The 21,848-nt window shown below is 37.1% G+C and overlaps 2 protein-coding genes across 2 annotated transcripts; both read right to left on the minus strand.

Annotated features, from left to right (window-relative positions):
• Positions 1–4,602: 4,602 nt before the first annotated feature.
• LOC131786613 (fibrinogen- and Ig-binding protein-like) lies at positions 4,603–6,373 on the minus strand. The gene is made up of 2 exons (XM_059103669.2): positions 6,227–6,373; positions 4,603–5,496 (listed from the first exon to the last, which is right to left on the minus strand). Exons 1-2 carry the CDS (start codon positions 6,371–6,373, stop codon positions 4,603–4,605), a joined length of 1,041 nt encoding a protein of 346 aa, XP_058959652.2.
• A 673-nt stretch (positions 6,374–7,046) lies between these two features.
• Positions 7,047–21,811, minus strand: LOC131786625 (N6-adenosine-methyltransferase subunit METTL3-like). Its single transcript, XM_059103682.2, has 22 exons — positions 21,588–21,811; positions 20,579–20,769; positions 19,103–19,173; positions 18,671–18,737; positions 17,999–18,032; positions 17,164–17,200; positions 16,759–16,834; positions 15,364–15,399; positions 14,969–15,022; positions 13,790–13,909; positions 13,674–13,710; positions 13,511–13,566; positions 12,784–12,864; positions 12,139–12,195; positions 11,256–11,348; positions 10,733–10,827; positions 10,398–10,436; positions 9,777–9,885; positions 9,635–9,700; positions 9,196–9,271; positions 8,133–8,169; positions 7,047–7,728 (listed from the first exon to the last, which is right to left on the minus strand). The coding sequence occupies exons 1-22, from the start codon at positions 21,706–21,708 to the stop codon at positions 7,611–7,613; spliced, it is 1,671 nt and encodes a 556-aa protein (XP_058959665.1). The 5' UTR covers positions 21,709–21,811; the 3' UTR covers positions 7,047–7,610.
• Positions 21,812–21,848: the final 37 nt, after the last annotated feature.

Raw genomic sequence — 21,848 nt, forward strand, 5'->3', positions numbered from 1 at the left:
ACATGGTTAACTTAGGGTAGAAGTGGGTTAACGCGGAAAAACATGGCTAACTTAGGGTAGATGTGGGTTAACGTGGTAGAACATGGCTAACTTAGGGTAGATGTGGGTGAACGTGGTAGAACATGGTTAACTTAGGGTAGATGTGGGTTAACGTGGTAGAACATGGCTAACTTAGGGTAGATGTGAGTGAACGTGGTAGAACATGGTTAACTTAGGGTAGGTGTGGGTTAACGTGGTAGAACATGGCTAACTTAGGGTAGACGTGGGTTTGCGTGGTAGAACATGGCTAACTTAGGGTAGATGTGGGTTAACGTGGTAGAACATGGCTAACTTAGGGTAGATGTGGGTTAACGTGGTAGAACATGGCTTACTTAGGGTAGATGTGGGTTAACGTGGTAGAACATGGCTAACTTGGGGTAGATGTGGGTTAACGTGGTAGAACATGGCTAACTTAGGGTAGATGTGGGTGAACGTGGTAGAACATGGTTAACTTAGGGTAGATGTGGGTTAACGTGGTAGAACATGGTTAACTTAGGGTAGATGTGAGTGAACGTGGTAGAACATGGTTACCTTAGGGTAGATGTGGGCTAACGAGGTAGAACATGGCTAACTTAGGGTAGGTGTGGGTTAACGTGGTAGAACATGGCTAACTTAGGGCAGATGTGGGCTAACGTGGTAGAACATGCCTAACAAAGGGTAGATGTGGGTTAAAGTGGTAGAACATGGCTAAATTAACGTAGATGTGGGTTAACGAGGTAGAACATGGCTAACTTAGGGTAGATGTGGGTTAACGTGGTAGAACATGGCTAACTTGGGGTAGATGTGGGTTAACGTGGTAGAACATGGCTAACTTAGGGTAGATTTGGGTTAACGTGGTAGAACATGGCTAACTTAGGGTAGATGTGGGTGAACGTGGTAGAACATGGTTAACTTAGGGTAGATGTGGGTTAACGTAGTAGAACATGGTAAACTTAGGGTAGATGTGGGTTAACGTGGTAGTACATGGCTAACTTAGGGTAGATGTGGGTTAACGTAGTTGAACATGGTAAACTTAGGGTAGATGTGGGTTAACGTGGTAGTACATGGCTAACTTAGGGTAGATGTGGGTTAACGTGGTAGAACATGGCTAACTTAGGGTAGATGTGGGTTAACGTGGTAGAACACGGCTAACTTGGGGTAGATGTGGGTTAACGTGGTAGAACATGGCTAACTTAGGGTAGATGTGGGTTAACGTGGTAGAACAAGGCTAACTTAGGGTAGATGTGGGTTAACGTGGTAGAACATGGTTACCTTAGGGTAGATGTGGGTTAACGAGGTAGAACATGGCTAATTTAGGGTAGGTGTGGGTTAACGTGGTAGAACATGGTTAACGTAGGGTAGATGTGGGTTAACGTGGTAGAACATGGTTAACTTAGGGTAGATGTGGGTTAACGTGGTAGAACATGGTTAACTTAGGGTAGATGTGGGTGAACGTGGTAGAACATGGCTACCTTAGGGTAGATGTGGGTTAACGAGGTAGAACATGGCTAATTTAGGGTAGGTGTGGGTTAACGTGGTAGAATATGGCTAACTTAGGGTAGATGTGGGTTAACGAGGTAGAACATGGTTAATTTAGGGTAGATGTGGGTTAACGTGGTAGAACATGGCTAACTTAGGGTAGATGTGGGTTAACGTGGTAGAACATGGCTAACTTAGGGTAGATGTGGGTTAACGTGGTAGAACATGGCTAATTAGGACATATTGTAAGTTTTACATGAACCTTAAAGCATATATATTGTCAGCCATTTTGTCGTCTATATGGCATTCAGCCATGGCGTATATACCACATCGAAGGCTTTTTGAGGTTGTCATCGAGGACCGAACACGCAAGTTTGTGAGACAGCGGTCCTAATAGAAGTTACAAATCCATCATGTAGGCTGCTAGATGTCCAATAACGGATTATTATTGCTATTACACACTCAACTTACTATATCTTCTCTGATTGGCCGAAAGCGTACGGTAAATTTTTTAAATCAGCGCTTAGGACGTCATTTAGCTGCAGATCATACAATATTCATGTCAAAGACACTCAAGGTACTCATATCATGTCTGACTGCGGTGCATGATTTCTATGAGTAATCATGTCAAGTTCGATCGCTTTCAGTGTTGCTTGCTGATTTGTTTATTTTTACACGTTTAGAAATAAATTATCAGTTTCACTTACTGCCGTGACCCTTTTTTTCCCGTTCAATTCAATTTTATATTAAATGTATAATGAAACAATTATTAGATCCGGTTTTTGTGATATTTAGAATAATCAAGGTCTCGGTAAGGGTTGTTAGCCGGAGCCTTCCTGCCTCGACCTTGATAATTCTAGATGTCACAAAAACCGCATCCAACAATTGTTTAGCATATAGTCGATAAGTTATATGTGAGGAAACAGTAAGGTCTTAATTCTAAGTAATCAGAGAGGAGAGGGGCTATCTAGAGTGCTAATGCTGAACCCCTTAAAAAGAAAGAAGAAAAACTCGCGAAGAGGTGCTTTTATAAGAGTGGAGTGAGTCACAGGTCATACGATAAAAAAGGATTTGATCGAAACGTAAAAAAATAGAAATTAATTAATAATACAGGCAATGAAAAGTAAAATTATAGAAGTAATCTTCCTAAACGCGTTATCGGGCAGTTAATCACGATTCTCAAAAATCCTATATCCATTAACATAAGTCATTGAAATTCGTCAGTCAATAAACAGAAAAACTGACCGTCCAATAATTTTTACTCTTAGTAGTTTTATTTTTATCTCATGTTTTCTCTCCCATCCTGAAGAATACGAGTTTTGCTAAGAATTGCCGAGCGATGAAAAAAGTTTTTTTTCGAAGCTTCTGTGAAAGGTGAATACAGTTTGACAACCCTGGTTAAGACTTTTTCACGATGGTTCAAATTAAATTCAGTATTGCGAACACAGCGTTTTTTTTTATAATTATGCAGAGAGCTATCGAGGGGTAATGTTCTAATAGGAAAGTAAAATTTCTTTGAACAAATGCACTGGCTTGTTCCTTTATTGACACTGATTACAAATCAATATGTGTATTCGCTTAAATGGAAAGAAGTAAAAAAAAAATACAAATACAATCAAAAGAAATGCCGATCAAAAACAAGATAGAGGAATGCAACTTTCGTTGTTAAGTATAACTGACAAAGTTCACGAGAACTGCATGTCGAGTGAATTGTTCTCTGCGAACTGAACTCGGAAGCGATATAAGCAGTCAAGTGATTTAAAAAAAGTTTTAACTTGTTTCTTCAAATCCTGAAAGAAATAAACAAATATATATTTTATCTATATGATCATTTTGTTTCCACAAATATGAAATGATTCGATTTAGCGCCAGGTTTTACTTTCGTTACCACAAGGGAGGCGGCTTATTTGAAACAGGGCGCTTACTTCTTTACAATTTTTTGAGAAACATCAGAGTGTAAAACAAAGCTTTGATGTTTATTTGATTGATAATCAAAAAGACTGGAAAACGGACTTGTTGTCCATTGATGGATCCTTCCTTGCTAGAACGACTAGCCAAGCAATCGTTTGAAGGAACTGTGCACTCACGGCGACATAAAAATTGCGAAACTGAGTCGAAGACCACTTTTTTATCGTGAGGCTTTAAGTGAGCAATTAAAGAAGGATGAGCCACGGTGCATCTCAGTGTACAAGCACTCTGGCAGTGCTATTACTGAAACAGAACAGGGGTGTTTATTGGAAAAGGGGCTCTTATTGGAATGAGTGTGATTAATTAATAGGGACGCTTTTTGGAACTGTCGCCTATTAACAACAACAGATTCGAGGGGAGCGATTGTAAGAGGAGGGGGGAGGGGGGAGGGGGTGCTTATTGAAAGGATGTCACTGAATCGAATCAGTACGGCATAACAATAGTCGGTTTTTCCCGAGAAATATTCAGCGTTTGGCGGGTGATCTGATCAAAACAAGCACATCAACACTGTTGCAGTCATAATCCCATCGGCAAAAAGAAAACAAGGGAATAAAAAGGAAGAAACGAGCAGGCTCCATTTTTTCCCATTAATCTTGAGCCAACACAAAAACAAAATAGTACTGAGAATGACGGTACCAGCCAATTTCACAGATTCTTAGGTCGGAACACCTCCTTTTAGAGTGTATTTATGCCGACATTTCCGTGCAATTTTCATCTCGATCACATATACCTGATTCAGTTTTTCTTTCTGGACGTGTTTCAATTTTCTGTTGGTGTAGAGGTTGATGTCGGAGCTGATATCATGCGAGTTATCGACTGGAGATCTTATGAAACATCCACGAAGTTGACTACTTTATTGACAAATTCTTTTAATAACTTGATTCAACCGGTGCAGCAACAAACTGTGCAACTAGATGTTGTTTGTAAATATCGGAAAGATCAAGTCAAAGAAAAAAAGACAACGACTGTTAACTAACAACTGTTAGATGAGGTTGATCATGACAGCGAGAATTATCAAGACCGAGGGCAAATCTTTTGCGAGAGCTTTATTTTCCCTTTTTGAAGGACCGTGCTATAGAAGGAAAATTAACCGATTAACCTCTTATTCGGGGAATTCCCTCGTCAGGAAGTGGCAACTTACCGTGTTTTCCATTGAAACTTTGGAATCTTTACGCGAAGCTTTGATCTTTTCAGTGTTCCTTTCTGTACGATAACATTTTCATCTGCTTCTTTGAGCGATCCGTGTTCCAACTCCTCGAAAAGTAATTTTTGGCTAAAAGGACAGGACGGTTCCCTCTGTTTAGTTTTGCTGGACGAACTCAGTCTTAACTGACCCTTAGTGAAGCTGTCTGAGTTACTGCTACCACCAGAAGAGGACGCAGCTGAATCCTCTTGAGGCGTATGATCTTTATCAGCAGCTATCAAGAATTTATCAAAGACGTCCTTTATATTCTTGTGACTTTTGCTCTTTCTGAGAGCTTCCTTAATCACTTCGAGCTTGCGCTGTAACTCTTCAGGGTCTATATTCATGGTTTCAGCTAGTTGGAGGAACTGCTTTTGTATTGGTATTAGCTCTCGCTCGATATTAGACAGATCTTGTTCCAACCTAAGATAATCTTCATAGAAGAACTTGAAATTATCTATCACGTTCGCTGTTTCCTGCACGGACTTATCTAAGCGATTCTGTAGCTGGGTTAATTCATGCCTGCTCTCGTAGAGCTCTCTTTGCAATTCTCTTTTTTCGTTTTCCAACTCCGCCACAACCCTCTCCTTCTCGTTTTGAAACTCAACTTTTTCTTTCTCAGCAGCATGTTTGACGTCTTTAAGTTTCAGATTTAGTCGTAGTTGCTCTTGCTCAAGTTGTCGCTTTAGATTGCTTATCCACTGTGACAGTTCCCCAATTTGCTTGTCTTTATCTGACAGACGCTCTAGTCTATTCTCGGCCAACAGTTCAGAGGTTTCTACTTTGTCGGCCAGACTCTTTTGTTTTTCGTAGAGAACTCTTACATGGATCCGTAAATTTACCAGCATCTGTTGAAGACAACGAAATTATACACTAATACATTCAAGGTGAGCTTTTTTTCTAATAGGATTGTATTTCAAGGCATTTCACAATTCTTCGATTTCTGATAAACTGAAAACGAGAAAAAGAAAAAGGAATACTAATAAAAGATAAAAAAAGGTCTCCCAAAAGTGTACGAATCAAGATATGGTTCTTAACAAGTCTGTTAACAATTATTTTTTCTTTTCTTCAAAATGCTTCACCATCCAAGGAAAGATTTCTTCTTCCGGTATCGCATTGGCTATAGGTTTAAATCCCGCATGGGGCTGAATTTTTTTCAGGCCCTATCTCAACTACTAATTTAGTAGTGTTCGTTACTGCGAGGATTGCTTCTGTATTCGTTTCTTCAACCGGAGTGTACATATATGATTTTCATATATTTACAGTTATTATTTCTTCTTTTCTTCATAGTTTCGTACACAAACGCGCATGCTCAACGAAGACGTTTAAACCACGCTCTTCCGTTTCCGTCCCGTATTTCTTCTTAGACCGTATCCACCGCCGCCCAAAGCCATTTTAAAACTTGTTAAGTTTGGATGGGTACTAATGCGCATGCTCAACGACGACGGTTTCTCTTTAATGGTACTAATGCGTGTTATCTGGTCGTTATAAGTTGTCTTACTATGCTGGTACGTGGCAAAGTTCAGCTAATTTACTTGTTATGTGTCTCGATGACCCAGCCAATAGCGTAAGACTAACCTGCTGTATTTCTGTTTTTTCCGGTTCCTGTAGAGCTTGTTTTTCGTCAAGTAATACAGAGAGCCATTCTGGTTCCCCGGGATACCCATGTAAATATTGCAAAAACTTTCTCTCTCCATCGCTTTCTACAATTTGTAAGTCATCCATTTCAGTTGGATAACAAAGCAGAGAACATTCCACCATTGACGTCACAATATCTAGTAATTGCTAATGAACTAAGTGACACGCGCGGGACTGGGTTAGGTGATAAAGAATGTTGCGTTGAAACATAACCGTTGTAATCTTGCGTTCACAGTTTCAGGAATGGAACTCTAAAACGAGACAACCAATCCGATGTCAGATTTAAGGAGTATGATTTACTCACTAAGAGCACTGTCTCTTGAGGCTCTGGTCGATAAGCCATTGGTAGCGACAAAAATCCTGTGGTTAGGCAATTAAATTGTGCGGTTTCAAAATTGATGCAATTTAGTGTCGCGCTATGTTGAACTGAAATCATAATTATGATTTGCCGTCAACCATATTGTCTATTTGACAATATTTACTCTACTCAATTTAATTCCCTTTGTAAAGCGATTGAAGCGCGGGGTAGTGGGGTAGTGGGGTAGTGGCTGAGCCTGTAGCCTGATATTTGCTCGCGCAAACGAGCGAAAACCGAAGATTGTTAAGTAAATGTAACGACTTTTTTTCCCTTTCCACAAGCACGCTGATACACGCTTTTAATGTAGGTTAACAGTAGGCAAACATTTTTTACGAGCAAGGGTGAAATGTTGTAATATCTCTGCGGACGTATACTAGCAAAACTTAAAGGCATTTCTTTGATTTAAGCCCCGTTTTATTTTCAAGGTCATCTGAGTAAAACGCACATTAATCTAAACACAAATAAACTATTTGTTTACAGATTATAGAACAACTACAAACGAATCAAATAATGCTGGTGCAGGAGCAGTCTAATCCACTCGCGCTGTTTGGCTTCCGTAACAGACTTCTTTCCCCCTCGGCTAAGCAGGAAAAGCGAAAGCTACTTTGGGGTCACGCTAAGTTAAACATCAAAGAGAACAAAGATTCAATTTTTCACATGACTCCAACTAAGTTCACGCTTCTTCTGCATGGTTTAAAAGAGACAGAGAAAACTGTTTCACAGATTACACTCTGTTTAGTTCCAAGTGGACAAATAGAAAACAGGACAGGTGTGTCACCCGATCCCGTTGGCCCAACTGATTCAATTGTAACTTTCTCGGGCGTCTTATCTTTGTCACAATGGGAAAGCGGCTAATCTGACTGAAACTTCTCTGCAGCTACTGAGGAGTACCATGTTTTACTTCACGAAGTTGCTGCGCAGATTTTGATTGGAACAGGCGTCTACGGTCAAGTACCTCGAGAGGAATCAGGCTTTAGTGGTGGGAGGTTTGAGTACGTTTCCGTCAGGATAGCGTTTTTTGAAGCGTGCTGTGACTTCAGGATCTAAAAGTCTAACACCGTCCAGTTGATTACCCAAGGTTATCCTGTGGAGAGGGAACGTATTACTTACACATCAAAAGCAAAACCATTTTTTCACAAATACTGAAATCTCGACCAATTACAGTAATGGCAACACTTAAAAATTATACACCAACACTGAAGTGAATAGTTGTTTTTAGCACATACCACACAGTTACCAAAAAATGGTTGGAAATAAAACTCTTGACGCGCGATTTTTTCTCACCGGCTGCTCGGAGGTGAGTACTAGTTGCTCTTCACTTCCGAACTAGCCAATCAGCGCGCGCGAAAAGTACTATTCACTCGTGTGGTATATACTAAGACTGATTAACCAACAAAGTCAATCAAACAACAAACACTTGGAGTTTTTAGCCTTCAACGGCAAAGGACACCAACGTTCATCTTTATAACAATTTCTACCATTTCTAACCAGTTTGGTTGAACGTTGTGCTGCCTTCCAAAGAGTTCTACAAGGAAAAAAATTGAGAAAGGGTCGTGTGAGCATACGAATTTATCTTCGAGTGAGAGATCCCCGAGTGATTCCCGGGACGCGGGCTCGTGGAAATTCTGTTTAAACTTTCCACGCAAAAATAAACAAAGTTATCTTCTAACGTTTGTTTACATGCCATAAAAGAATGGAATTTAACTTCAGTAATGCGAGCAAAGATGGAGAGCCGTTATTAAGGGCTTGTTTACATGGTAGTGGACCTTAGGTAGGTGAGGTAACCCGCTTAGTTGGGGTAACCCGCAAGTCCATATAATCTCCTCTTTTATCTTGATCACGTTTCCATGATAGGTGGGGTGACCCACCTAGCCGGGGTCGCATTTATGTTACAGAAATATCAAATGAGCAAAAAAATAGCGGAACACGAGTGTGTTAAACTTTGTTCATTTCCTAGCCATCCCATAGAGAGCTGAAACGTTAAAACACCATTTTTTTTACTTCCTCTTAGCAATAAAACCCCGACAGCAATTTAGTCATACTTTTACTTTAAACTCAACAGTACATTCACATGTTATGCCGAGGTGATCACGTTGTACCGTTAGAAACGGTTAACGCATCTAACTATTGGCGGAAAACTTAGAGGAAAATAAATTAGTTTTTTTTCGGCAACGTTTTACCACACGTCGCCGTAGTGACATCTTAAACTCCTTAACTACAAGTGCGATAACAACCTCGAGAAACTTCACCCCGGGATTCCGGGGTTGTAAGATTGTATGTAAACGCGGGCTATTTTTCGACCACAGTTAGGCAGGTTACCTCACCGACCTGGGGGCTCCCACATCCATGAAGACAGGCCCTAAAATGCACAAATATCATTTGCATATACCCGGTTACCTTGATATCATTTTTATCTTCTTATTTGGTATACGTAGAACAGTGTGTTTATTACACGCAGCGAAGGTATTTCATGCGCGAGATGCGAGGGAAATCTTGATTCTTCTTGATGTTAAAATAAAACATTGATGATGAGAAGGCAAAAAATACCTACCTATCTTCCGCGTTCCGGGTGCTAACCGTTCAATCACTCCGTAGATTTCATCTGGTTTGTGACTTGTCTGTCTCACCTGCAAAATACATCCAACTGCCCTGTAAGCAATGTAAAAATGATGACAACTGTCTACAGAACGAAAATCGAATAATTCATCAAAAAATTGCACAATTTAAGTGAAGGAGACAATGAATTTTAACTATAAATTAAAATTGATTGTTGATTCATAGCGCACGGCTATACTTGTCTATTTTGTTCAGATTTTTCTGTCTCCTGGTTTGTTTGTCTGTCTTGTTGTTTCAACCATCGCTAAGGTTTTTTTTTTTGTTACCAAAAGTAAATAGAATTGCAAAGGTTTTATATTTTTCAGAAGGTAAAGAAAATTAGACGCAAGGAGATAAAGTCAGCCTTGCTTGGAAGAGTCAATAAGTGAACAAACCTCAGCAACAAGCACATCACAGTCCAAACCTCTGTTAAAGTTTTTACACTCTCCCTTCACGCCAACCTGAAGAACGACAATGCATTTGGTTATGACAAAGATGAAGATCAATTGAATGTAAATACAAAGATTTAAAAGTTACCAAACAGTGCTCTTTCCCGTGATTAAGCCAGTGCCCAGTTCTTCCCGTTCTAATCAGGCGCTGTAGCTGGTTTGTTTTCACCCAGATTAACTCGTCGCAGCCCGCATAACTATTGAATAAAATAAAACAACTTCAGTAACTTCTCTGTGAGGATTTTTAGCAATACAACCAAAGTAGCTCTCCAAAAACCAAAGCTACAAAAACAACTTTTACCAGGTAGTATGTGGAAGGAAACGCATAAAAATTTTGTAATAAACTGATAATGTTTCAGGATGGCTGAAAACACCCTGAGGGAACCGTATTTTAAACTATATTCCCAACATTCTTCGTTACAAGTAACACTATGTTATAGAAGCAAACTTCATTGATAAAATAAATCGCACAAACCAAAACTAAGTTTTGCTACAGCTTAACCTCTGCTGCTCACTGAACACTGTTTTTAAGCCATGTATAAAAGAGCGGTGCTTCATTCTCATTGCAAAAACTCACTAATAACACTGAGTGTCGAGTTGATTCTCAAACTAAGCAAATTAGCCGGAGCAAAAAAAATGGCTCAAAAACCGTAATTGGCCACCATCGTGTAGTGGACGTAAAAATGAGCTCATCCACTGAAATACTTACCCCCAAAGCTTTAAACATTCTCGACCAAGTTCCATCGCACTACAATACAACAACATAAAGTACTTGTTTGAGTCACAGTGTTATAAACCGCACTCCGATACACTTGGAAATTAGCGGAACTTTACTTTCGCCGACAAAACAAGAAACATTTGACTGTTTACAGCTGCCTTTTATCCATGGAGTAATTTTGCTAAAAAATTTTGGCGAATCTAAGCAAAAACGAACCACTAGTCACAAGACTTCCGCAATAGAAATTAGTTATGATAAAGTTCAGGGAAAATTTGTCTAACTTTTTTTTTTATAAAGTAACGAAGCAGTAAAAACTCTGTACTGACCGACCAGTCACCCAAAGGAATATGTATCCTTCGTCTTGAAGGGAGGGAACGTCTAGCTTGCGCATTTCCTCGTCTGACATAGTACCATACGGTAACTAGAAAAAGAACGAACTGTTACCCATCCGAGCCTTAAAAAGTCTCACTCATTTAAAACAAGAAACACGATCATCAATTCAGAAAAAGAAAATCCAAGGAATGGTATGTCCGATTTTGTTGGTGGTAACCCAACGTTTGCGATCATAGCGGACTGAATTGCCTCCTAGCAAATCTTTTGCCTTTTAAATTCACCCAGTAAATGCTTTACTACTCAACGGTCTGCATGGAAAGCAGGACATATGCGTGCGTGTCTTGGAACATACATGTGAATGCGTATGAGATGAAAAATGTCGTTTTATGTTTTTATGTCCAAGTCCAAATCACTGTAACTTGATATTTATACTCTTTCTTTAAAGTTACAGAGGTCACAGTGATTTCAAACGAGTGGATAACCAGAAAAAAAGGACAAATGAAATACGGCATGTACCTCCATGTGTATATCCCAAGGAGGATCGGCCATGACCACAGAGAATTTGCCCAGCACCGTCATATCAAAATACCTCATGTCACACTGAATCCACTAAAATGAAGACAATACACCACTAGTCTTGGAAAATTAGTGCAAGGAATTTGCAATTACGTAAACATCCTCGTATTCTAAAGAATGATTCAACCCATTTGATTCATTTATCATAAAACCAAGCTCTGCCTGGAAAAGACCCAAGCTTAAATGTAATATAGCTCGTGAAAGAAGGTATAGAGGCTACGGAAGCCATTTATTCAAACCCGGGCTTCGTCATCCACAAAACCTGTCATAAACGGGCCAACGCTAATTAATGTCCCAGTTTTGCCTTCCCAAATTACATGTGACAAGAGCCTGCATTCAGTGGACACCTTTACTAAGCATGCGAATCAACAGGATTTTTTATGTCGTAGGAAAACTTTGCAGTTTTAAAGCCAAATTCCGCTCAGGTAATTACTGGATTTACAGCGTACTAGATCAGATGTTTTGACAAGATGAACCAGTGACAAACTACTCGGCAAAATGCGTCTGCACCTTGTTAACAACCCTATTTTCATCTCAGCAATTCACCCTAACAGATCATTCAAATAAATGATTTCACAAGTAGTCAATCATATATGCGATGAACGCTGTAACAGACTGGGCAATTTACTAGAACTAACAAGAAAATGGGCACCCTGTGTTAAGTAGACACCAGCAAGGGTTTCGTAGATGTCCGTTTCATCAGGGTTTACAACGAAAACAAGCCACATGAAAGCAAATGGGAAAAGATGACATTACCGTCCTGTTCTAAAGAATTCATTACATCTCACAATGCAGGTGACACAGCAAAAGACATCCCTCTTACCTGAGGTGGATAGAGTATCACTCGGTTTTCTTCCTCTGCGGTTTTTGTTAAAGATGCCTCCAATGAAAAAAAAAAACCCGAATCAACTAATTATTGGTTACAAAGGAAGGAAAAAAGGCACGGGAAAAAAGGTTATTTTGTCACTTATTCTATTCAATAGTTAATTGTTTAATTAATATCAATTACATATATCTCCATTGTTCACATTTTCACTCTTCAAAGAAAATTGTAATCAGATTCCATTGCAGGAAAGAAGAACCTACTAAAATCCCCTCCCCCCCCCCCAACGGGTGGCTTTTTAAGCAACAAACTATCTGAGAGGCATGGGTTCCAATCCCATTAAAGCCTAAATTTCGTCAGGATTCTTATCTGAAATTTCTTTAATTTTAAATAATGCTCACTTGAGAGGATTACTTCCTGTTTATCATTTGCAGGTTGGAAGATATCATTTACCTCTGTATCATTTATTCGTTAAAAGTAGGACCCACAATTCATCTTGCTCACAATGTAAATGTTTGGTAGAACTTTTCCTTCACTGATTTCTTCCACATTTCTTTCCTCGAAATTCTATGGTTTAGTGTTATTTGTAACCAAGATTGTTCAGTGATGTGAAAGCCAATGAACAAAGTGGTAAACCAAGTATACCTTTTCTTCTTTTCTCTTGTCTTTTTCTTTCTCTTCCTTATTCAACTCAACATCACTGTAATCAACCTTGTAATGAACATACTGACAAAGACAAAAAAGTTTTCTTAAACAAAAAAAGAAAAAAAAAAGACAAGTTGAAATAGAAAAGCATGAAAGGGGCTTCAATCCCATCCAAAGAGAAAAGGAAAAAGAAAATAGACTCAGTGCATGAGACTCAAATTAAATCCTGCAGGCCTGCAAGATCACAGGCGATGTGTTCTTTGGAAAAAGACACACATCTTTTTCTGTGCCTTCATCTCTCCCAATCAAAATTAACAAATCAAGGGTGTTAAAATATTGTTAGAAAGCCTTGTCAAATGGGTAAAGTGCAATTGGTTATATCACTTGTGTGCATGTGGTACTGGATATTAAAGCTCATTCAGTTTTGGGTCACTGACCAAAGTGATCTCATGAACCACACTCATACCACTGATGCCAAAAGACTACTCCTTATTTGCCTGTGATGATAACTTCCACTCAGTTTGTTGACATGTCAGTCACTACTACTGACAAGCCCTTTTCAAGAGAACACTTGCCCAGATGAAGAGACTACATGATTAAATGGTACTCCCAGGTTAAAGGCATTAACCCTTAAAGCAATTTATATTCAAATTTACTACCCTCAAGCTTGACTTTTTTTCAAATTAATAACTCAAAGTATTGCCAGTTATCCAGGAAAGACTCTCACCTTGCAAGTATCCATATGAAAACATGTATTGAGAAATGAGCAATCTCCAAGAGATTCTAAGTAAACAAAAGTTATATTCAAACTCTTTCTCTTCCGACAATGTCACTTACACACAAAATAATTTTTTCAAAAAAAGTTTAGTCTTGATAACAAGTGAACTTACCATCCGTATGCTTCTGAATAATTTTTCGAAAATGAACCTAGTAATGAGAGATATTGGCATGTTGGTAAAAAGGCAAGAAGTAAGAAAACGAATGGCACACAACATTATAAGCTCACCTTCCTACAAGGTTGACCTCTGGGATTGTTCTTCCTGCAGTCTTCTCTTGTTCCATGATCGCAGAACTCATGCACAAATGCTCCTCCTTGAGACTTGAACTTTTCAACTGTAGATTGTTCCTGCAAAATTTAAGAATTTACAACTGTTACTCACAACTAGATTAAGCGATCTAGGTAATTAACGGAAAAGGAAAAAAGGATTTTCAAGGCTCTAAACCTATAATGAGTGGCAAAAGTAGATGATATGCCTTACTTACTTAGTGTTCAACAATCCTACACTCAACATAATGAAGAAAAATCTTGTAATTCATCTCTAATAAGTTACTCTCCAGTCTCCCCTTCCCCCTAACAATTTTGTCTGATATATGTGACCATTTTGTACCACCATGTAACATTGAAATGGGGGAGGGGGAGATAAAGGTAATTTAATAGGAAAAAATTCAAAATTATTAGAGCATACCAACACTTTACCACTCATTGTATACTCAATGATTTGAGCAAAATAAATGTACTGAGCTCTTAAATAATTCAGATGTTAGGCCACAATTTACTATAGATTTTGTTTTTGGAACCCTTCAACAACTTAATTTTTATCAACTTTCATAGAAAGACAATTTGATGTTTTCTATACTTTGCTTAGATTTTTTTGGGTAACATTTGTTAACAAAAGTTTTACTAGTTGTGCAGTTTTTGCATTTTATGTTATGAAGTTTAAGCTATAAACATTTTTTCATAAATTATAAAGAACAAATTATTTCAAAATTTAAAAGAAAATGTTGCCAAGGTCTCAACTGGTATACACTGTAGCTTGCAACCATTCACAATGAAGTCTTCAAATATGTCCAATAATTCTGTTGCTCACAGTATCCTCACTTTCTTGTGGTAAACTACAGAATATCTGACTTAACACTTGAATTTTCCTTGTAGATTCACTTTTCTTAAGGCTTGTGTGCATAACAATAAAACACAAGTTGCTTTTAGGATGTTCCATGGTAAGCCAATTTTAAAAGTGCTACTCGACTGGTATACAAACAATGGATGCTCAATATTAATCAGGTAGAATGAAAGGTATGTTATAATATTGTTTAAGAAGAGCAAGACATGGCTCTTACCTACATCATTTTCAGTGTTTTTTTCTTTTTCTTTTAAGTAGATGACAGTCTGCCTCTATTCCCTTACCTTATGTGAAGGTACATTCAGAAGATCCAAAATTTCTTCTCCAACTTTTTTACTCTACACAGAAAGACATATATTGAGTCAAATTCAAAAGTATATGAAAAAATAAGGAAATATCAAACATTGCTCACATATTTTCAATCTTTCCTTACTTGTATTTGCTGGATAACTTCAGTTAAAAATACAAAGACAAAAAAAAAAGCTTCAAGTATTTCTAGGTTAATTGTTATGAATTATTTTTTCTTGTAAATTATCCAAGTTTGATCCCCAGAAGGTTGGTCTCAATGCAGTGAAAAAAAAAAACCACACACACCCACACCACAAATTGTTATGATATTTAACACTCAACAAAGTTACTTTGATTAAGTGAGACAAAGAGGCATATCATAATTTCTCACTTCCATCTCTTTCATGGTTGGCATTGATAGGAGACTCTGAAAATGGGAAAAAGGAGAAATATCAAATTGTTACAAGCAAGTTGACTACCAAAAAACCAAGTAACCCTATTACAGGAAACAACAATTCAAGGGGAACAAAGTGATATCTACAAAGATGAAAATAATAGGGGTCAGTATCAAAAATGTTTACATGGAAAGAGAGGTCATCTCCATCGAAGCACTAGCTTCCTTTGGGACTTCTTGTGGAATAAATGGGTGACTTTTTTTTAATGCAAGTTGGTATACCTCCATGAGCAGTTCAAACCAAGATAATTATTGAATAATCCAAAAATTTATCACTTTTCAAATAAGTTTATAAGACTACAGCAAAGCTGCACAAAAATGTGATGCTGACACAAGTTGACGTCAGGTTGTCACATAATTGGTTACATTTGCTAAAAACACTTTTTGTCTGCATGCATGTTAACAAAACCTCTATGTAATAGTGTTGTCTGATCATCTGGATGAGTGTAGTCCTAAAAAGGACTGTTTTCTGTAGTGGTAACTGATGTTTCAACAACCTAAGCAGAGGTCATTGTCATTGTCAAGAGAATAGTTGTTGTCAGTCAAATGTTCTAAGTCTGATTCATATAAACTAATTGGCCAGTTTTGCAGTAATGTTATTGTCTAATGTTATTGATGTGATAAAACTCAAGTGGGGTAAGTTGGTTGAATGGCTGACCACAGATTTAACCCTTTAACTCCTATGAGTGACCAAGACAGAATTTCTCCTTACAATATTAATATAATATCAACCAGATAAGTGACTAGAATAAAGAAAAATTTCAATTTGGGGATAATTAGTTGATCCAATACTAAATCCTCAGAACTAACATTATAAGAACTGTATGGTTGACAGTAGGGAGAATTACAAATTTGATATGGGAGTTTAAGGGTTAACAAACGAATAATACAAAATAAAAGGAACGGCTTGCATTTCTAAGACTTGAGCATTCATATGTAAGCTAGAGTAAAATATGAGAAGCTTACACTTGTAGACTCAATTCATGATTCAATAATTTGAAATCTGAATCTGTTAGCATAAATCAAAGTTTAAAAATTAATCTACTTTCTGAATGGCCAATGGGTGGCAGTGTCACTCCAAATTTTACCACATGTTTGGGAAATCTCTCGCAAATTAAATCTTGTTTCCTTATTGTATACCAAAATTTTTAGGTGGTGTTGTGATTCAATACAAAACGAGGCAGCATAAAAGAATTGAAACTAGGAATAATTGAGACTCTAGACTCCCAAAACCATAGATGATACAGTATACTTACAGAGACTGATTCAAGGGACAGTTCATTATCAAAAGTTGATTTTACTGCCTTACTTAAGCTAAAACACTAGTCTTACCTCAAGGTCATCAGCTGATTCAATTCTTGGTTTTGTTTGTGCAATGATTGGTGATGACACTGGATTGCTGGAATCGCTGAGAAGAGAAAAAAAAAACAGTCAGAGTTGAATATTTTTTCCTGCTTGATTTTCCATAAATCAGCTGTAAGTAAATCTGGGATGAAAGGGCTTGTGACAAAGTAATCATAATGATGTCAAAAATCAAATAAAATATTCAAAGACATAAGTGATGAGATTAAAAAAAAAAAGGCCAGAATCATGAAATCATTGCCTGTAACAAACAGAGAGTCACGCATACATGAGATAAATCATAATTCAGACAGACAATGGTACTTGTATGTTAAAATTAACAAGTGGATACAAACAATATAATTGAAAATTTGAGCAGGCATATCGTTGACTAACTTTTCTCTTTTCCTCTTCTTTGAATTTGATTTATCTTCTACAAAGAAATGGAAAATCAGAAAATCAGCTTCCTTTATGATGTAAACTAACCAGCACATGAATCAATATAAAATGCATTATTCAACCATAAGGAAAATAATTTTGTGTAGTGTAATAAGTTTTTGGAAGTGCACTTCATCACCAATCAGTCCTCAGCACACAGAGTTAGCTGGTATGGACAAAAAGGTCATTATTACACCTCTTTCATTAAATTGTTAAAGATACCAACAGAAATAGCAAAATGATTCACATGTCATTCGTAGTGAGAGAAATATATAAACTGATAAATAATGATAATAAAACTGAGTGGAGTGCAATTTGGTCTGAAATCATATGCATGATTTCAAGATCAAATGAACAAGCAGCATGAGTTTGATCTGAAATCACAAGTATGATTTCAAACCAAAATTGCACAACACAAAGTGCAATTACCACTAAATTACATTCATTTGAAGTTGCAAAATTCAGTTGCCTAATACAATATTTTTTAAACTGTAAAAACATTTTATTGATCCAGTATATTTAACTAGTTTGTAAAAAGTTGCAAATTAAAGTTGTCTTTCATCTTCCCACAATTTGATTGATTTCTTTAAACAAGCTTTGAAATTTGATTCATTGTTGTGTTTTAATAAAGCTGTCTCATTGGCTGAGAAAAAGATGCAATTTAGAACATGAAATGGTGCAATTTGTGAATAAATCACATTGTTGAGTGCCAATCAGATTGCAAGGATCACAAGTGATTTCAAAATGGATGTAATAAAGAGAAAAAAAAACTTATCCATTAAAAAAACAGTACCTTTGGTGGGAAAATTTCTACGAACAGCATCTATCTGGTAAGAAAACAAAAGAGTTTCCCAAACCAAGATGTTAAACAAACAAGAGAAAAAAGGAATTAAAGAAAGGCAGATTACAGTATACAGATACCCATACATCACTCAGGTGAAGCCAAGTAAAATGTGATCTTGTGACAGTCATGGTGAGAAGTCAACCAAATCAAACAGAAAACATGAAAAACCTGTGATGGAATGTTAACCCTGTACATCCTAACATCAGTATTCACATTCTCCACACTGTTCTCTATACATTTCCTTAGGTGCTAACAAGGAGAATTTGTGCAACAATCAAGCGCTTCTTCAGTTGGTGATCATTTCTTTAATTCTTGTGATCTTAATGTTTAAATATGGGGTGATTTTCTAGGGAGAAATTGTATACTGGTCACTCTTAGGGGTTTAAATGAGGGCTAAAGAGTGAAAGAGACAAAGGAGAAGGAGGAAGGTGAGAATAGCAGTTATGTTAATCTGCAACACAGTGCAGCTGAGAGCTGTAGGAAAAGGCAATTTTCCTTTTAAATGGACATAAACTTTTAACTGGCAATGACAAAGAAAATTGTCCTAAACCTCAAAGGAGTTGTTTTCCCTTAGTGGTGCAATTTATCAAATATAACTGGCACAGCCTCATTCCAAAATACCTTCAGATGGTTTGTAGTTGTAACTATTGTACAAGTGTTTCCATCAGGTGAAGTCCCATGTTTAATACTGAAGAAAAAAAAAACAAAAACACACAGCTCAGCTTTATCTTAAAATGTCAGAATTAAATGAATAGTAACCATGATGTCGATCACAATCCATGGCTGACATCATTGTTATAACGTGCACTTTTAAACAATATTGACTTTTAAATATTTCAGGAAGATCATTCCTATTCCCAATCACTGATCTGGTTCATGTGGTGTGTAAGGATTAAAATATATATGAGATTATGCACTTGCCAAATGATTTGTAAGAGTTGTATATGGTCTCATTAACATGTAATTTTGAGACTATGATTGGCTGAGGTATCAACAATAACAATAACAATATAACAATATCTTTTATGAAGGAAATGAGGTAACAGCTTTAACCTTATAAAGTCCTGAACAGCAAACTTGTGAAGCAGGCTCTCTACTGCTGTGTGGGAAATACTGTTCTCATCCTGCTTTGCCACCAAATCAAAGGAAAACAAAAACATATTTTCAGTGCCTAAGAAAATGATCAACAAATTCAATGCTTTGTTGTCTTGGCAAGTTTATATTGAATATAATGTACATTTACACATATATCTTCACAGGAAGATAGTTTCCATTGCTTTATCATTTACTAGACAATCAACAGCATCAGCTGGCATTGGTGACAAACTTGATCCACAGTATGAAACTAAGAAAAGGTCAACCCATTAATAACGTCTGATGAATGAAAGAAGCATGTCTTAATAGTCTGACAGAAATTTCAATACAGGGATCATTATTGGGTACAAAAGGAAAGAAAAATACTCTTTTTAATTATTACGAGCATACATGTACCAGTAAGTTTTGTTTTTTGATTCTATAGCAAAAGACCAATTGTTTTTTTAATCTATACAAATGACCAAACAGAATTCTGATTAAAGCCTATAACTATAAGAAAATGGAACAGAAAGAAAGTGAAATGCCACAAACAAAAATCTGTATATTAATTGGTTTTCTTTTCAGTGGTGTGACATTAACCCTTTAACTCCCAAGATTTCACGAGTAATTCTCCTTACTGTCTGCTATACAATTTATGTGATGATAGTTTGGAGAATATGGAATTGGATCAACCAATAATCCCCTAATTGATATTTTCGTTACTCTCATCACTTGTCTGCTTGATATCATACTGATAATGTAAGGAGAAATTCTGTCTTGGTCACTAGTGGGACTTAAAGGGTTAATGGTAAATTGAGATCAGACAATGCTTTGCAGGGATTTCTATTTTACACCTGAGTTGTTAAAGTGTGCTGATGTTCTCATGGTTTCAGGTAGTAGTGGAAAATTACTAAATATATACATAACAGTGAAAATGAATGTATCAACACAGCAAATGATAAAAAATAAATAAGCAAACAGGATTTTCTGATCTTTCAAAAGATTTCAGTCCAACACTGCAAATAATTTAACAATCTTAATGGATCTACATCCCAATTTGACCCTTTTTTAGCTAATTATTAAAAAAATTAATTGAACAAAGGTAATTACTTCTGGAAAATTGCCTTGCTTGTCTGACCAGATTTCAATTTTACCTTAGTTCATTTTTTCATTAAAAGATTAGAAAATTTACCCACTTGAGGGAAGAAGAAAAGTCAACCGAGGACATAGTTGAATTATAAAGAGCAGTCACAGGTCAGTTGATCAAAGATTTAAGATAGGTTTACAGCAGAGGGATTGACAAGAAGGCAAAACAAACATTTGTACATGTACACTTAAACAATCATGTGACCACTTTAAGAACTATTTAAGCAAACTTTGGTAAACATAATATAATGGTGCTTGACCAAATTTTAGAAACACTTCAGTTGTGGACAAGACTAGTGAAATGCTTACCTCCGTGGAAAGAGAATTTGTCAGTTGAACAGAATCTATTGGGAAAGTTAAGGAAGGATCACACAGACACTCGAGAAGATTGTTTTCCAGCAAAGGATCCACTTTTAAAACTTTATCAGCCTGTTTATTTGCACTAGAAGACTGATCTGTTGGGATGGACTCTGTTCTATCTGGTTGAGGTGCATCAGTACCTAATAAACAAATAGTAAGCAGTTACTAAGGTGAAAATGTTAATTTTTAATTTAAGTTTACTGAAACAGCCCTTTTTCAAATCTTTCTGTTCTAAACAGCAATGTTTGCATATATAGGTACTTAGTATTGCAGAAATTCAGGATCTAAACTTTCCAAGTAATAATTTTTGTAATTACAAGAAAAATTGTTGCACAAGCATACTAAATTTCACACTTGTGACATTGGTTCATTTTCTAAACCCTGGAAGGAATTGACAGGTCATATATCTGAGTCAAGAAAGCAAACTTACAAGTACCCTTGATAAAATCTTTTAACAAATCAACAAGGGGTCTCAGTAATTCTAATCTAAACAAAAAGTAAAATCCTGCTAAGTAGTTTTCTCTTGTGTCCTAATATACACTAGGCCATGAAACGTAAATGAACAAGCAATCAAGGAGTCTTCTTGACAATAAGACTACATGTTTAACTGGATCAGAGACAAAACTCCTGAGGAGGAGGGGGTGCAAATTAATTGGGGATCAAGTTTTCACAAAGTATTCATTTCAGTAAAGTGCACCTGCATCTCTATAAAGCTCTGCTTTTAATATCCTCGTTCTTTCAACGTTTCTTCCTGTTTGTTTCCGGTGATTAAATCTGATTATGGTGCATGCTGGATAAATATAATAATAGTAGACCAATCCCTCCCCCCCCCAACCCCTCTAATTTCCGTAGCTCTCCGCTCTCGATAAATAAACACTCTCCTAACTTGAACCTTTCTCAGTTTCTCTCTGAGGTTCGAGTGTAAATCAAGAACTGACGTCTCAAGTCCTTACATCACCTGATGAATCATTGTCTTCTACACCTCTTCCTTGGCGATCCCTCATTCGCCGTTGAAGACGATCACGAAATCTTTCCTGACGGCGCTTGTGTTCTTGGATCTCGGTCCACGTGTCGGACATTCTATCGTTTCACTGAAATGAAGGATACTGGAGGGAAAAGGATGTAAAGGGTATTCAGAGTAGTCAGTTGTTAGCCAGAGCCAGAGGAAAAAAAGATAATGCACGCGACCTTAGGAACCTGGCTATTAACATTTGATGCT

Source organism: Pocillopora verrucosa, chromosome 3, assembly GCF_036669915.1.
Source record: "Pocillopora verrucosa isolate sample1 chromosome 3, ASM3666991v2, whole genome shotgun sequence".
NCBI lineage: Eukaryota > Metazoa > Cnidaria > Anthozoa > Scleractinia > Pocilloporidae > Pocillopora > Pocillopora verrucosa.

Bases quoted from the DNA above. Each gene is read 5' to 3' on its own strand.
- LOC131786613 (XM_059103669.2), bottom strand. From the start codon at position 6,373: ATGGATGACTTACAAATTGTAGAAAGCGATGGAGAGAGAAAGTTTTTG. The intron at 5,497-6,226 runs GTTAGTCTTACG...TGTCTTCAACAG, and splicing joins AAAAAACAGAAATACAGCAG to ATGCTGGTAAATTTACGGAT.
- LOC131786625 (XM_059103682.2), bottom strand. From the start codon at position 21,708: ATGTCCGACACGTGGACCGAGATCCAAGAACACAAGCGCCGTCAGGAA. The intron at 10,828-11,255 runs GTACATGCCGTA...TTCTTTTTCTAG, and splicing joins CTTGGGATATACACATGGAG to TTACCGTATGGTACTATGTC. The intron at 9,272-9,634 runs GTTTGTTCACTT...TGTATTTTGCAG, and splicing joins GTGATGTGCTTGTTGCTGAG to GTGAGACAGACAAGTCACAA.